The sequence below is a fragment of the Ammospiza nelsoni genome, chromosome 6, assembly GCF_027579445.1.
Source record: "Ammospiza nelsoni isolate bAmmNel1 chromosome 6, bAmmNel1.pri, whole genome shotgun sequence".
Classification (NCBI taxonomy): domain Eukaryota; kingdom Metazoa; phylum Chordata; class Aves; order Passeriformes; family Passerellidae; genus Ammospiza; species Ammospiza nelsoni.
In genome coordinates, this window is record NC_080638.1 from 33788281 (window position 1) to 33802396 (window position 14116).

Below are 14116 nucleotides of genomic sequence, written 5' to 3' on the forward strand. Positions count from 1 at the left end.
AAGGGTTTTGATGTATTAATGGTGACAGAAATAAGATATTGCATATTCCCGGGAGAGTATCCATCTTCCTGCTGTGATTTCTGTCTCTAGAATAACATGATCAGTGGTTTATTACAGGGTGATAGTGTTACCTAACTGCAGGTTTGCAGGGCAGCAACACAGCAACCATCTCCAAGGACTTGGAGGTAAACAGCTCCAGATTAAGCAAATATAGACACATCATCCAGAGCGGAGGTTACCAAAAAGAAAACTACGAAAGTATCTTGCTAAATGGAGTCTCTCATCTAACCCAGCTTGGCAAAAGAGTAGCTTCTAAAGGTTGTTTTATGTATCACACCTTCACTGTTATTGAGGGGAATGCATCACATCCCAGTTTAATATAGCTATCCACAGAAAAACTGAATTATACCCCATAAACCACAACATTCCATGGAATACACTTGCACGTGTAGATTTTTTTTTTTTTTTTTTTTTTTTTTTTTTTGACTGGTCTCTGGTACATTATGCAAGGTATAACTTGCAGGATTTAGCAGTAGGGCCTTCCAGTTGGCATCTAGTTTCTTTCTGCAAAATATAATCAACTTCATATAAAGGGCTGTATGTCCAAACTGTTCTGCAAAACTTCTAAAAACAGAATTTAAACTTTAAGATTTTTTTTTCTGCTACAGCTTTGTCAGGGCCCTGCCAAATTCCCCCTAAGCCAAGTTTAGATGTTTCAAGACTAGCTTGCATGGGTGATCAAAAGTAGCTTACTGCACCACATAGGATAATATTAATATGTACCAAATATTTTGAGTGCTAATACAGTTTTGACAATCACAAGTCCTAGTCTTCTAAACAAAAATCAGTGTGACACCTCACTATTACAGGAGTCAGACCTCATTTTCTTCCTGACACTGCCTTTATCTCCTTCTGTCCTATTTCCAGCTCCTGCCTCCTTGCCATGACAGCTGGAAGTTGTTTTGCTGATCCTTACTTACCTTAGTGAGATGATTTGAACCCTGGTGCTCTGGTGCCTGCTCAGCCTATTGAGGGATGTGCCAGGGGGTAGGGGCACGTTGCCAGGAGAAGCAGCCTCCTCTTTGGATGGTGGTGAGCTGCCTTATTCACTCCTTTACTTCATGAAACTGAAGCTTCCCATTCTTTAGCACACCACCAAGCAATCTGGTTAAGATCTTTGCATGGCTGGCTGCCTCGTATTAGATTGTACAGCAATGTAGCAAGAGTGAGGCAGGAGTTTTCCACAGATCGAGCTGACCCAATTCAACTTGCAAGTTGGTGGATACATGGGGAAGGAGACAGGGAAACAAACTTTTCTTTTGACTATTTTGACTAACATAGCCTTTCAAGAAGTTCAGAAAGCCACTGCTGATAAGCTATGCTGCATCATGCCTTTTGCTAGTTGTGAGAAGTACCAATATGTAGCAAAGATGAAGAAAAAGGACAGCCAGAACAGATTTACTTCTGGCTTCAGTATTTACAGACTTACTAATTTTGGTGTCTACAGTCTGCATATAACAGCATAATCAGACTTTCCAAGTCATTATAGAAGAACAAACTCAGAAAAGGGAAAAAAACAATGGTTTTATTAAAACCAAAAGTATCCAGTGCTTCAGCTGTAACATTTTGCCAATAAGCAATTCACACATATAAAAAGCTAATGAACGGTTTCAAGTGTTTACTCAAATAATTTTACAACTGATGACAGACAAACAGTTTTCATTCCAAAAGATGTAAACATTTGCTTGTGCAAATCAACCTTTAACACGCTATGGCTTCTTACATTCGTCTCTTGCAACACTTTCAGCATCTAAACTCGGCTTCTGCACCACTTAGTTAACATAATTCTACAGCTCTAAAAATAAGTTAAAACTCCCCTCTCATATTAAGATAAACAATTTTATTATTCATAACTGAAAATACTTGGTACCTACTGCAGAACACAACACTGGATTAAGTTTTAAGACTTTTCAATTCTTGAATAAATTGCACATTTATTTTCCATGTGTTCTAATAATTCTCCAGTGTGTGTGCATGCATGGATTGCATTTTGACATTTACCTACTAAACAAGTAAAATACACTCCCAATTTACTCCAACCAAAAAAACCCCACATTGTGTCAAAACAAACAGAGCTCACACGAGGTCCAACTTAGTAGTATCAAGGGGTGCTCCAGTACACTTAAAACTAAAAAAGTACATAAATTTAACTACTAATACTCAGCATCAAAACACTTCCTTTTATATGTCTGTTTAATTTGTTTTAAATATTTGAGAAATTGTTTTTGAACTTGATACTTAATCTAAATACTGCAAGAAGTTTTGGAAGATGCAGCATATTTTTAGATGCTGAGATAATCAAAACCTGAGATCTAACACAAACATTTGTGTTAGATTATTTACAGATTAACAGATTATTTTTGTTTTATAAGTCAAATTCATTTAGTTGAACTGACTAGCATTTACAGAAGTTTCAGTAAATGAAGAAAACCTCAATATGAAAAAAATTGCTATTCATACATCTTCACAACTCATTCATTTAAAACAAATGAAATATTACAAATAAAAAGAACTAGGAAAATAAGATACAGATTTAGATTTTTCCAAAGGTTAACCAAGTTACAAAGAATCCATTTAGCCATCACATTTGATCTTATAAGTCTACTGGCTTTGCAGTTGGTAGCAGTCTTACTTCAGATATTGGATTCTTTGGAGAGCCTCTGTAACGAGCTCTTTCTTTTCCTGAAGCACTTCTTGCAATCACAGATTTTCCCGGGACAGCACCTGGAACACTTATATTTGCATTAACTTTCAAACTGGATTTAACCATTTCATGATTGGTTAGATCTTCTAGAACAGACTTTGATGGATGAACAGTTGCTTTTTGTTCATGGATTCCAACAGTTCTGAGAGAAACATCAGCCTTGTCTGGTGGATTTAATGGCTTGTAACATGATTTAGATGCTAAGTCTAGCTGCTTACAAGCTACAGAAACTTGGTCACGTGTGCTTTCACTCCTGCGTGGCAAAAGCATGGAATTCTTTGAGGGCTTTTCTGTGCAGGGGAATAAGGCAGAATCATAGCTCAAAGATTTAACAAGTGGTGAACCAACACCACTTGATTTAACCGTGTGAGAGCTTACAGATTGTCTGTTAGCCTCCAAAAGGGAATTAATTCTTCTTACAGACTGTCTAACTGGAGTACGTTGAAACTTGAGGGGTGGATTTGTTTTGCTTGCGGAATTTGAATCATGTAATGAAAGCTGGTTGAACCACTGTATGTGATCAGAAACCTTCCCATGGTCAGAAACAGTTGATGTTTTAGTTAAAACTTTACCCGAATTTTCAGCTTTCAAGTATTGGTTGCTCATTTCATTTTGTGATTTAGGCAACTGTGAAGTAGGCAGCTGTCCTGCCAAAGAAGGTTTAGCAGTACCCTCTTCCAAATTACAGCACTTCACCGTACAGTTTTCAGCTGTTTCTGAGTGTACTAATTGTATTTCCTCTTTTCTTCCAGAGAAATCTGATTTGTGTAAGTCATCTTTTGTTGAACTGTTCTCAACAGTAAACTTATCTTCCTTGGCTAGTGCTTGAGGCATAGGAAGTTCTTTTACTTTATCTGGTTTCAGGACCTGAAGTTCAACCTCAATAGAAGTTTTGAAGTTTCTTTTCTCCAAAGCATCAATTTCCTCTTTTTTAAATTGCTGTTTATCAGCAGCAGAAGATGGATTAAATGGGTGCAACAGCTCTCTGGATTTTACATTTGCTAGATTTTCAGAAATTTCTTCCACTAACAATTCTTTGGCAGAACTGAGCCCTGAGGGACATGGAGTTTCATTTAATATTTCACTTGCTACAACTGAGAGGGATGATTTCTTATCACCTAACAAATTGTGAAGAATACTCCCAGATGCAGAGAAGGCTTGCTTAACTTTCAGTAATGTTTCTGTAGTTGAATTTCTTTCATCTTCACACAGCACAAGTTCCAAGTTGTTGTCTTGTTTGCTTACAGTTGCAGATTTGAATTCATCTGGAATAACTGGTGGCTTTCCAAATATCAAAACAGATTCTGAAGAGCTGGTTCCCATTTCAGAGTGTCCAGGCAGAATTTGCTCATTCTTGCTGATCACCTGAGAATCCGTAAGAGCAGGACTGTTCCATGACATTTGGTGAACTACTTTATTGTGACATTTTGGAGTTAGCAAGTTTTCTTCTGACTTGCTTACATTCCTTGAACCTTAAAATATATACCACAGCATTTAGGAATAATTTATCGTGATTTTAATAACTATAGACAAAATTCCTACTGAAAAATAATTATCAAAGCAGCATTGAATTTAAAGATGTTATTATGCTCTTAAACTTCAGAAATGTAAAAAAAAGTTATAATATAAAGTGAAATAGTGTATCGCCTCTTGTTTAACTAAGAGAGATACTAAGATACATTAGAAACACAAGCTTGTTCTAAATCAATTATTTTTCCCAATTAACATATAAGTCACTTCTGACTTAGCTAGAAGCATACTTTTAATCCAATTGCTTTTATACTTTTATCCCTAAAGTTGCTTTTGCAAAGTAGAAATAGTTTTCCCCATCTAATATATGTGGTTAGGCAATCACCTTTCTTAGGGAATTTTTCATTGACATATGGGCTGAAGAGTACGTCTCTTCTTGCACATTCTGTTCTGCCTTCCAAACCTTGCTGACTTGCAAGACGCCTTCCAATATTTTCTGATCTATTGCCAGCTGCACATCCTGATACAATATTCTTGAACAAACAAAAAGTGTTAATTGCTTTATATAAACTTGTAATTTGAAATCTCATTTACAGACGAAACTTCAGGAAACCACTACCCAAATCAGCCACAGCAGCCTTTTCTTGGCCATACTTCCTCTCTGCAGACTCAGGAGGGGAACAGCCTCCCTTGCAGTCAGGCAGACTCAATCACACTGTGAACAGTGACTGAGCACAGGCTCTGCCAGGTCAGACACTCAGAACTGAGACACACTGATCACAAGCGTGGGGGGTTGATCCCAACAAGCAGGCAAGCTCCCATCCATCCACTTGCTCATTTTCCCCATTCCCCAACAGGATGAGGGAGAGAATTGGAAAGATGAAAAGGGACACACAAACACCACAGACAAAAAAACCCAAACCCACACAGGATGCAAAGGTCATCACTTACAACAGTCAGGCCAGTTCTCAGTAAGCCTCTGAGCAGTGGCTACTTTCCACAAATTATCCCCATCCCATTTTTACTGGTGAGCTTCACATTACATGGCAAGGAATTGCTCCTAGGTCAATTCAGGGCAGCTGCTCCCTCCCTCAGTGTCTTGCCCCATGCCAGTCAAACACAGTACAAGCTGATCTGTTACTGCTACGCAAATAAACCTCAAGCTTCTTGTACTTGACAGCAAGCAGGTTCAATTAACACTGGGATCCCTCCATTACTAAATACATCCTTCCTGCTCCTGAAAAGCAATGCCCCAGACTGTGAATTAAAACCTACAGTCTAATGAGAGGACTGGGGACTTACCACTTCTCTGTTGCTTTTCCCCAAACCAAATTTCAAGCGTAAAGACCTACGAACCATTTCTTTTCGGCTTATTTTTGGAGAAAAACAACCTGTCTTTCCTGATTCAGCCCTGGAGGGACACAAGGGAAGAAGGGGCATAAACTCTTTAGGGGGACAAAGAAAACACCCTAACATTTATTCACAGTTATTTCCTTCTGTTTTACTTATTTTATTGCCTTCTTGCCCACCTTTCTTTAATAGGCACAGAAAGCTACAATAACAGATCTTATTTTATTTTGAGCTCAATTTCACATCATCAGAAGATCTAGTGGTTATAAGACTACTATAAAAATTTACCAAACCCAATATTTTTAGAGACAGATTGAGGTCATTATTCAAGGGGTATAGACACACCTTTCCAATTTATCTTTAGGTTTTGAGAGTTAATTACCTGTATAGTTTTTTGCTCGCAAGTCTTTTACTTCTTCTATTCCCTGTACTGGACACATGATTTTCACCCATGGTTGAAGGAGACAGTGAGGTTTGTGATGAATCAAGACACACACAAGGACTTGCTTCAAACTGAACTACAGGGACAAAATTGTATTTATATGGACTTAAAATAGTCATATTTTTTTCAGATAAAGACTTACAAGTTAACACAATAAAGAACAGGTTTTTAAACAGGACAAAATTTTTGCCTATTTTGTAGAGTGCTGGCTTGAAATTACTTGGATTTCCACCTTAAAATTAAACAAAGCTGTTGCTCATAGCATCCATAAAAGTGGTGGAATGCAATTAATTGCAGGCTACAGATATCACTACCTCAAATAAGTTTCCACACTATTATCATCAGATCAGTTCCTCAAATTTAAGAGCTCACAAAGAAAAATTAGACTTAGCCTCATTATTATTTGAAGTGTGCATTATTATTTGAACTGCTATCTTATAAAATATCATTGCTTTTGTTTGCTTATCCATAGAAACATGGAGAACATGAAATAATTTAATAAAAAAAGCACTAAGCTTTATAACACTCATTGGATGGCGGGGGGAATCAAGCAAAACAGCCAATCTAGAAATATCCTTTCACTCTAACTTCAGCTGGCAGAACATTAAAGAATGAAATAAAATAAAACAGGATTCTCAGAAAAGCTTGATTGTTGGAAGCACTCTAGTAGAATAAAGTGGTACTAAAGCATTGGTAAACAAAAGTAAAATTTTCTCTAGAGGTTTGAGATGTAGCATCTAGAGGAAAAACAAGAGGTGATGGGACATAAGAAAGAAGCTTTATAAAAGCAACAACTACATTTCTCATAGAGCTATGATCAGCTATTTAAGCATTTAGGAGACAAAAGGCTACAACTTCCAAAAGGTTGGAAGCATAGGCAGTCTTCATGGATTTGTGCACCAAGAAAGAAAAGTATAACCTGAGTGATGATAGAGAGTAAAAAAGATAAAAGGACATCAGGATTGCAAGTATGAGAGATTAACAGAACAAAAAAACAAGCAAGAGAATTTGGCTTTTGCTCAGTCTATCTAACATGAGTTACCAATGAACATAAACATACACTATTTACCAAGATGGGGAAGTAGCGCAAGGAACACTTCAGCAATGAGCATCAATGACTGTGTAACAAGAACAAATGGCTCCACTCTTAAATTAAGAGCCAACATGCACTTCAAGCAGCAAAGAAAAAGTAACAGCACTGTACCTGATGCTGGTGTTGAGCTGCTGTTAAATATGCTACTTGGTAAAAACTCAAATGCAAAATTGTGCTTAAAAGAGCGTCTCTTCTTGCTGGACAAGCCCTGAGAGCAATCAGTTGGAAGTTTCCTCTTGGTACTTGGAGTAAGAACCACCGGAGTTGCTGATGAAAGGACTGAAATTAAGAAAATCAAATTTGCAGTAATAGCTTAAAAGTTGGAGAGTTTAGTAAATAGTTGTTTTGGGTTTTTTAACTCTGAAAAAAGCTTAGCCAAAGTGCATGCATTTTGAACATGCAAAGCAATCAGTATAGCTTAGGGTTGGATTTTTCATTTTGTTGGGTTTTTTGCAAGTTTAGAGTACCAGACAGGAAAATCCAAACCCACAGATCAATAAAACAATATAGGCATTAGGAGGAAGTAAATGTATAGTCATCTGCCGAAAGCTTTAGAGACAGTAAGTGTGAAAGAACTTTAGTCCTGGCAGATTCATTACAGGGATGATTAAATGCTGCACTACTGCACTGAGGCCATAGTAGTTTATTAGCTAAAAAGCACAATTTTGGTTGGGCAATCCCCACAGAGCTAAACCACACAGCCCACTACTGCAGTGATTGTAGCTGCTCCAAGAATTACAGTAAATGCAGTATCCTCAATAAATATGTAACTATATTCCATTTTAAACAATTTAAATTTAGTCACTTGCCTTCAACTGAGTTCTAATTCTTTAGTTAAAATATTATTGAATATAGTTAACAAATCCAGAAGATACTGCATGGGCTTTACTCAGTACAAATACACCAGTACCTACCGCTGCTGTCTTGTTGAGGTGTAGTGGAGGGGGTTCTGTTAGATTTAAATTTATTCAATGCTCCACTAACAATATCTGAAATGCAAGACACACCAAGCAATCAAATTTAAATGTGAAGCCTGTCTTGCTCTATTTTCAACTCACACTTAACTCATTTATTTTTTTTTTCATGGAGAAAGTGAATCAGTTTAAATGTTGTTTTATGTACAGAATATCATAACCCAGATCTTCCCACCAACACAGTTTTTATTGCTTTCACAATAGCTGAAAAATCTATTTTCCTTAAAATAAAAATTATTTTAAAAAACCAAACAAAAAACCCAACAAACAAACAGAGTAGAGAAGTACAACACACAAAAAAACCATGCCATGGCATAACATACAGTCATACAGTCTTAATTTCAACTACTGTAAGGTTACATGAGCTAAATAAATACTTATGTTTTTACAGCAATACATAAAAGATCCCTTTGCAGTGGATTTGAATGAAGTCAAGCATACATGTTCCATAGTATTTCCTCTAAGAGAGTGCAGAACTAAGAATGGACCATTTGATTGCCCATATCTAGCAAAAAACCCAACTCAACCCTGTTGAAAGCTGAAAAACCTCACTCAAAATCCCAGATCCATGATACCAGAGCACACAGTATCCAACAATACCCAATTCAGATTTACACTTCAAAACACAAATTAGCTTTGATTCAAAAACACATCTGCCATTTGCATCTCTACTTTCTCATGACCTGACTTCTCTAAGTATCCATTAAAGTACCATTTCAAAATTAGCAACAACAAACCAACCCTATAGCCTTCTGCAACAGGATCTGAAGTTGACTCAACAAAAAGCCAAAATATTAATTTGGCTATACAAATCCAAAATAGCTTCTTTAGTAGACAACAGAAGAAAACTCTGAGTAAATATACAATAACATGATTACTGAAGTCTTATATACATTTTTCAAATCAAACCCAACCAGTTTTGAAGACATCTGTTCTGCCTGTGGAAGAAGCAAGTGCTTAGGGTCAGACTACCTGAAGTCTAAATTCTGGTTTTGGCTTTCAAAGTTCCACAAAACATACCTACCCCCAACACTTCGGTGCCTCCTCCTCTTACATTCACCGGGAGATTCATTTTCACTGTCCTCATGGCCCCACAGTGAGGGAGTAGATTGAAAGACATCAACACCCAACATGGAAGGAATCTTTTCCAAGATAAATTCTGGTACTTGTCCTGGAATAGTTAAGAAATACTTTTTTTTAATGATTCTTAAAAGTAGAAAAGAAAAGCTGCACACACAGGTTGGCACACTGCCACAGGTTGATAAGCATTTATCACCTTACCGATTTCCGCCGCGTGGTCAATAAGTGTTTCCACAACAGCAGCTTGCAAGCGAATTTTTTTCTCTGTACTACTGGAAATCTTTTCATTTTCATTCGAATGCAAGAGGTTGGGAGCAAAAATCACTGCCAGATTACTGCTATCCATTCTGTTTTCATTGGATCTTAACAAGAAAAGGTTTTTTAAATTCAAATTATTAGATAATATAAACAGTGGAGAAAGAAAAGATCAAATAAGACAAATGCAGTTAAAAAAATAAAAATGGACTCATTCCCCGGAGTGCTTATACAACAAGATTAATGTATAGATTTATGCCTTCCAAGCCAGATAATTGAACAACTATGTTACTGAAAAGAAGTTCTAGATCCCTCTCAATTTTCGGGAATGCACGGTATCAAATTATGGTAATTCTGCTGAACAAAGTTTGAATAAAGTCAAGTCTCCAGTTAATTAAGTTTTCAGAAAGAAAACCTTGGATTTATGAAATAAAAGACTATGACTGAATTACATAAATATCTGCACATATGAAAGTTTAAAATGGCAAACCACTCACAGAAAGTTACAGCACTTGCCTGGACAGAGAAGCAGTTAAGGGAATTCAGAGCTGTTTGCAAGCACAGCCTTTTCACTGACCTTAAGGACACAGCTCTCAGAAAGTTGAAAAAGTATCTCAAAGCTGCAATTGTTCTGTCAGCCATCAAACAGGACAGCAACACGGTTGCAGTTTTCTTCTCATTTCCAAGCTGCTGAGCTTTGCATAGGCCTTCCTGCAGGTGAGGTGGAAGGATGGGTTCTGGCAGCTCTCTAAAGAACTGTTTGAGAAGCCCTGCAACATCACATGGCAGTGCAGCTGACAGGCAGTTTTCACCTTGATTCAGTTTGCTCTGAAATTTTTCATAAGAAACACGATTTAAAGTCTTCAGCATATTGTCAGATTTCTAAATTTGGGCAGTAATGCTCTAGCCCTTGTCACAACAGACAGCCATATCTTCCACACTGTTACTTTCAGCCTTCTCATGTTTTACTCAACTACATTATTGACAATGAGACACAGGCAAGGTTGTCAGACCATATGTATTAATTTAGAGGCTTCCCATCCTCCCTCCACCAGGAGAACATTCCTATAAAAGTATGCTCATAGCATCCAGTGTGCACAAATTCTAATGTGTTTGTTTGGTCCCAAACTATTCTCATCACCTGGAAGGCAAAATATTTAAAAGGCAAAAAAAGGTGAAGCCTGCCAGCTTCTGGACTAGATCTCCTATCATTTCTAAAGCAGGCAATGTTACCAATCTACTTCCAGTATCAGAACTTGAATGTGACTGAAAAGAGTCCAAAAATTAGAACATGCCCAAGTGAAAATGCAGCTTATTAAGAAAAAAAGAGCAGCTTTAGAGAATACCTTTAAAGCTTTTAAGCGAACAAGAGATCCAGACTTTCTGAAGAGTCCCTCAGTATGAACATGTTCTTCCAAATATTCACACGTATCGACGAGAAAGCTGAGAAAAGAACAGTAACAGTTCTGTGCTCAGAATAAAGCCTGGGGTTTTTCCACAAAAACTATTTCATCATTTTTTGTTAAACATAGTATATAGAATAATTTCCCCAAATGACAAGAGTATAAAGAAATACAACTGAATAAGAGTTCTGAATTCCCTGTCTAACTTCTGCATCCCTCCTTTTCCATGTGGAGCTATTCTTACAACCCCCAGAAGCTCTAGCAGGCATGGAACAAATATTACATTCTTTCTTCTGACAAGGGTTCAATACCATAAAGAGAGCAAAATAAGCACAAAATCTAAAAGCACACTGTTATTTTACCTTGGAATATAACCATATTCTGGCACAAGTGATTGTGGCAATGCATGAAAAGATATTCCAAAGATTTTACCCTGAAATACAAAATTCAAATAATGTCACTCAGAAGTTGAAATAATTATCAACCATATGTTGCAAAGAAGCACACATTCCACAAGTAGACATAAGGGTAGTTAAGACAAAAAACAAAGTCTTTCAGATGAGACAGTAAGAGGTATTGTCTGGAAAAGCACTGTTATCTCCACAGATCTAAAACTGATTCTAGTGGCAGGTAACACCCTAGATGATTGTGAAAGAGTAGAAAGCATTTCTGCAGTATGTTTTACACTTCTTATTTTACAATAAGTTAGTTTTCTTATAAGATTCACAAATCAGTAAGGATATTAACCAGATTGCTTGGGAATCTCACCTTAGTTTTTCAAATTGACTATATCCTATTTTTCTTAAAAATCAACACAAGAGAATTAAAATAACTTTTTTTAAAATAAATTTTTCCTCATCTCAGACACTCAAGATTGCTCTTTTAGGAAGGATTCAATTCAACAGAACAATCTAGACAACTGTTCAGTACCTCATATTTAGTACTTGTTCTTAAAAATCTGGTCTCTACTGCCTTATAGCAAGACATTGGAGTATGTTACATATTAGAAAATGAGTAAAGCTCATCAGTCATTACTACTGATGTTCACCCACAGCATCAACAACTTCTACATCCTAGAACTTCACTTTATTTGCTTATGTTTACAGAACATGCAAGCCAGTCGCTCTCCCAACCAGAAGAGGACTGGGATTATGCCCAACTTGTTCTTAGAGCTGAATGCAAACTGTTAGTCATTCATAGCTGAAACTCAACTGCTGTCCATGTCAGGAAAACAGTTAATCAGTAACTAACCCATTGGACCCAATCTAATCTGTCCCACAGAAAACAAACAGAACAGAGTCAGGAAAGAGAAGCAACACATCTGTCATTGTGTTCCAGGCTGCTACCAAAGCTACAAACACAAAATTAATTCCAAGAGAACATTTTTTCTGTATGTACAAGATTACATACTAGAAAATTCCAGTGGTTTGGAATTCAGCATTTAGAATTCCTAACTGACATGCTCACTTCACTAGGTTTTGTTTGAAATATCAGAAGTTGTGATTTAATTGCTTCTTAATAAATAATAAAGCTAATAAAATTATGTCTGTTCCCTTGTAACAGAAATAAGAAGCAATTGGCAAAACAAATGCTATTCTCTAGCTTTTTCTACCTTGCTCAGTAGTTAACTATGCATTTTCTTCCTTGCATACAATTTAAGCACTACAGACAGCAACAAAGACATCTTTTATCAAGACATACATAGATTGCTCACAGTTCTTATTATCTTCCCTTCAAATGGAAAAGGAAAGAAGAGTCTATAACCATGTTTGATACTGACAAGGGGAAGAAAACTAATTCTAACTTCACCCTTGCTTTCTCACTTTCCAAACAACCCACCTCAAGCCAGTCTTCCCAACTTCTTTAATTTTTATTGACCAAGGATTACTGCAGCATTGCATATTGTCTTCTCAGCCTTACAGAAAGCTCAGCCTGAGGATGTTTAGCTCTGTGCCATATCAGTTGCACAGTGATCTCGTTTAGGACTTGACCATGGTCCACATTTTATAAATTAATGAGTTTACCAGAAGATCAGTATTCTCTAATGGAACTCAGTGCTGGTATCAATTATAATAGTCAGTTTTATAAAACAATCATGAGACAGAAAACCTTCCTTCATCAAATTCAAACGTGATATTTAAGGTCACGGGAGAGATTTCATTCCTGGGCCACTGGCAAAGCAAGGCAAGAGCTGTCTGTGCCAAATTACTTAGTCATGCTTTATACTAAGAAACTATGCAAATAAAGCCCTTCAAAAAATCCAAAAATCTAAGAAATCAAGTAGAAGACACACAGCTTTTAGAAACAACACCGCAGCTATATTCCGAGAAATAACACAATTACTAAGATTTGAATTCCGTGGTGAGTGACATCAGTCACAGTGAAGCACAAAAAGCTCTCGCACGGACCAGAGGCGACCGTGAGTGTTCCAGCGGCCAGCCAGCCGGCGGACAAAAGAGGAACCCAGCGCCTTCGCCATCTGGCTGCCGAACTGCCGGGGGCGGGGGCAGCCCCGCACGGAGCCGCTGCCTTCCCGAGCCATAACACGGCTCTATGATGGCCCCCGGGGCACGCTGCAGGAAAGGGGGAAAGCTCTTTTCCCATTGCAGGAGGCGATGCCCTTTGGGGGCTGGCAGAAGCCGCTGCATTACGGGAACGGCACTGCTGCCGGAAGCAGCGCTCCCGGGCCAGGAGCAGCCCCTGGATCCGCCGGAGCTCCGGCTCTGCCCGGCCCGGGAAGCGGAGCCCTGCAGCTCCCCCGCCCCGCTCACCTCCGCCGCTGCAGCTCCCGGCGCCTTGGCCGCCGTCAGGCAGCTCCCGCTCTTCACCTTGATCCCGTACGAAGCTCGGAGCTCCTCCAGCACCGCCAGCTGCACCAGCCTCCGCCTCTGCTCCGCCATCCCTGCGCCCCCCGCCCTATCTCTCCCCAGCCCGGCCCCTCAGACCCCGGCGGGCGCCATGGCGGCCGCGCTCACCGCCCGGCTCAAACCCAGCGCGCGGCCCCGCCCGCGCCTCTCATTGGGCCGCTCGCCGTTCGAAATCAGGCCCCCGCCGCCCAACGGCCACGCAGGGCTGCCCGCCGCGCCTGCCTCCGTGCGCCGCCTCGGAGCCTACACAGCCAAGGCTCCGCGCGCCGCTCGCCGGCGATCGCAATGCATGCCTAAGGGCCAGGAGGGGCGGGGCAGTCGGAACGCTCTCAGCCGTCTGTCCCCACGTCTGCCTCAGCCCTCCATCCCCACAGCGGCTTCATCCCTCCGTCCACCCCACATCTGCCTCAGCCCTCCG

The 14116-nt window shown here is 39.1% G+C and overlaps 1 protein-coding gene across 2 annotated transcripts; it reads right to left on the reverse strand.

The window, feature by feature from the left end:
• Positions 1-1564: 1564 nt before the first annotated feature.
• Positions 1565-13731, reverse strand: ARHGAP11A (Rho GTPase activating protein 11A). 2 transcript variants are annotated; one of them, XM_059473727.1, is made up of 12 exons: positions 13603-13731; positions 11194-11264; positions 10775-10871; positions 10006-10256; positions 9375-9535; positions 9118-9264; positions 8034-8108; positions 7231-7398; positions 5967-6102; positions 5537-5645; positions 4620-4767; positions 1565-4236 (listed from the first exon to the last, which is right to left on the reverse strand). In XM_059473727.1, exons 1-12 carry the CDS (start codon positions 13729-13731, stop codon positions 2654-2656), a joined length of 3075 nt encoding a protein of 1024 aa, XP_059329710.1. In that variant the 3' UTR covers positions 1565-2653. The 2 variants fall into 2 exon arrangements, with proteins under 2 accessions (XP_059329710.1, XP_059329711.1); XM_059473728.1 differs by lacking the exon at positions 8034-8108.
• Positions 13732-14116: the final 385 nt, after the last annotated feature.

Coding starts and splice junctions, on each gene's coding strand:
- ARHGAP11A (XM_059473727.1), bottom strand. CDS start 13,731: ATGGCGGAGCAGAGGCGGAGGCTGGTGCAGCTGGCGGTGCTGGAGGAG. Junction 10,872..11,193: donor GAATATGGTTATATTCCAAG/GTAAAATAACAG, acceptor TTCTTTTCTCAG/CTTTCTCGTCGATACGTGTG. Junction 4,768..5,536: donor GGAAAAGCAACAGAGAAGTG/GTAAGTCCCCAG, acceptor TGTTTGTTCAAG/AATATTGTATCAGGATGTGC.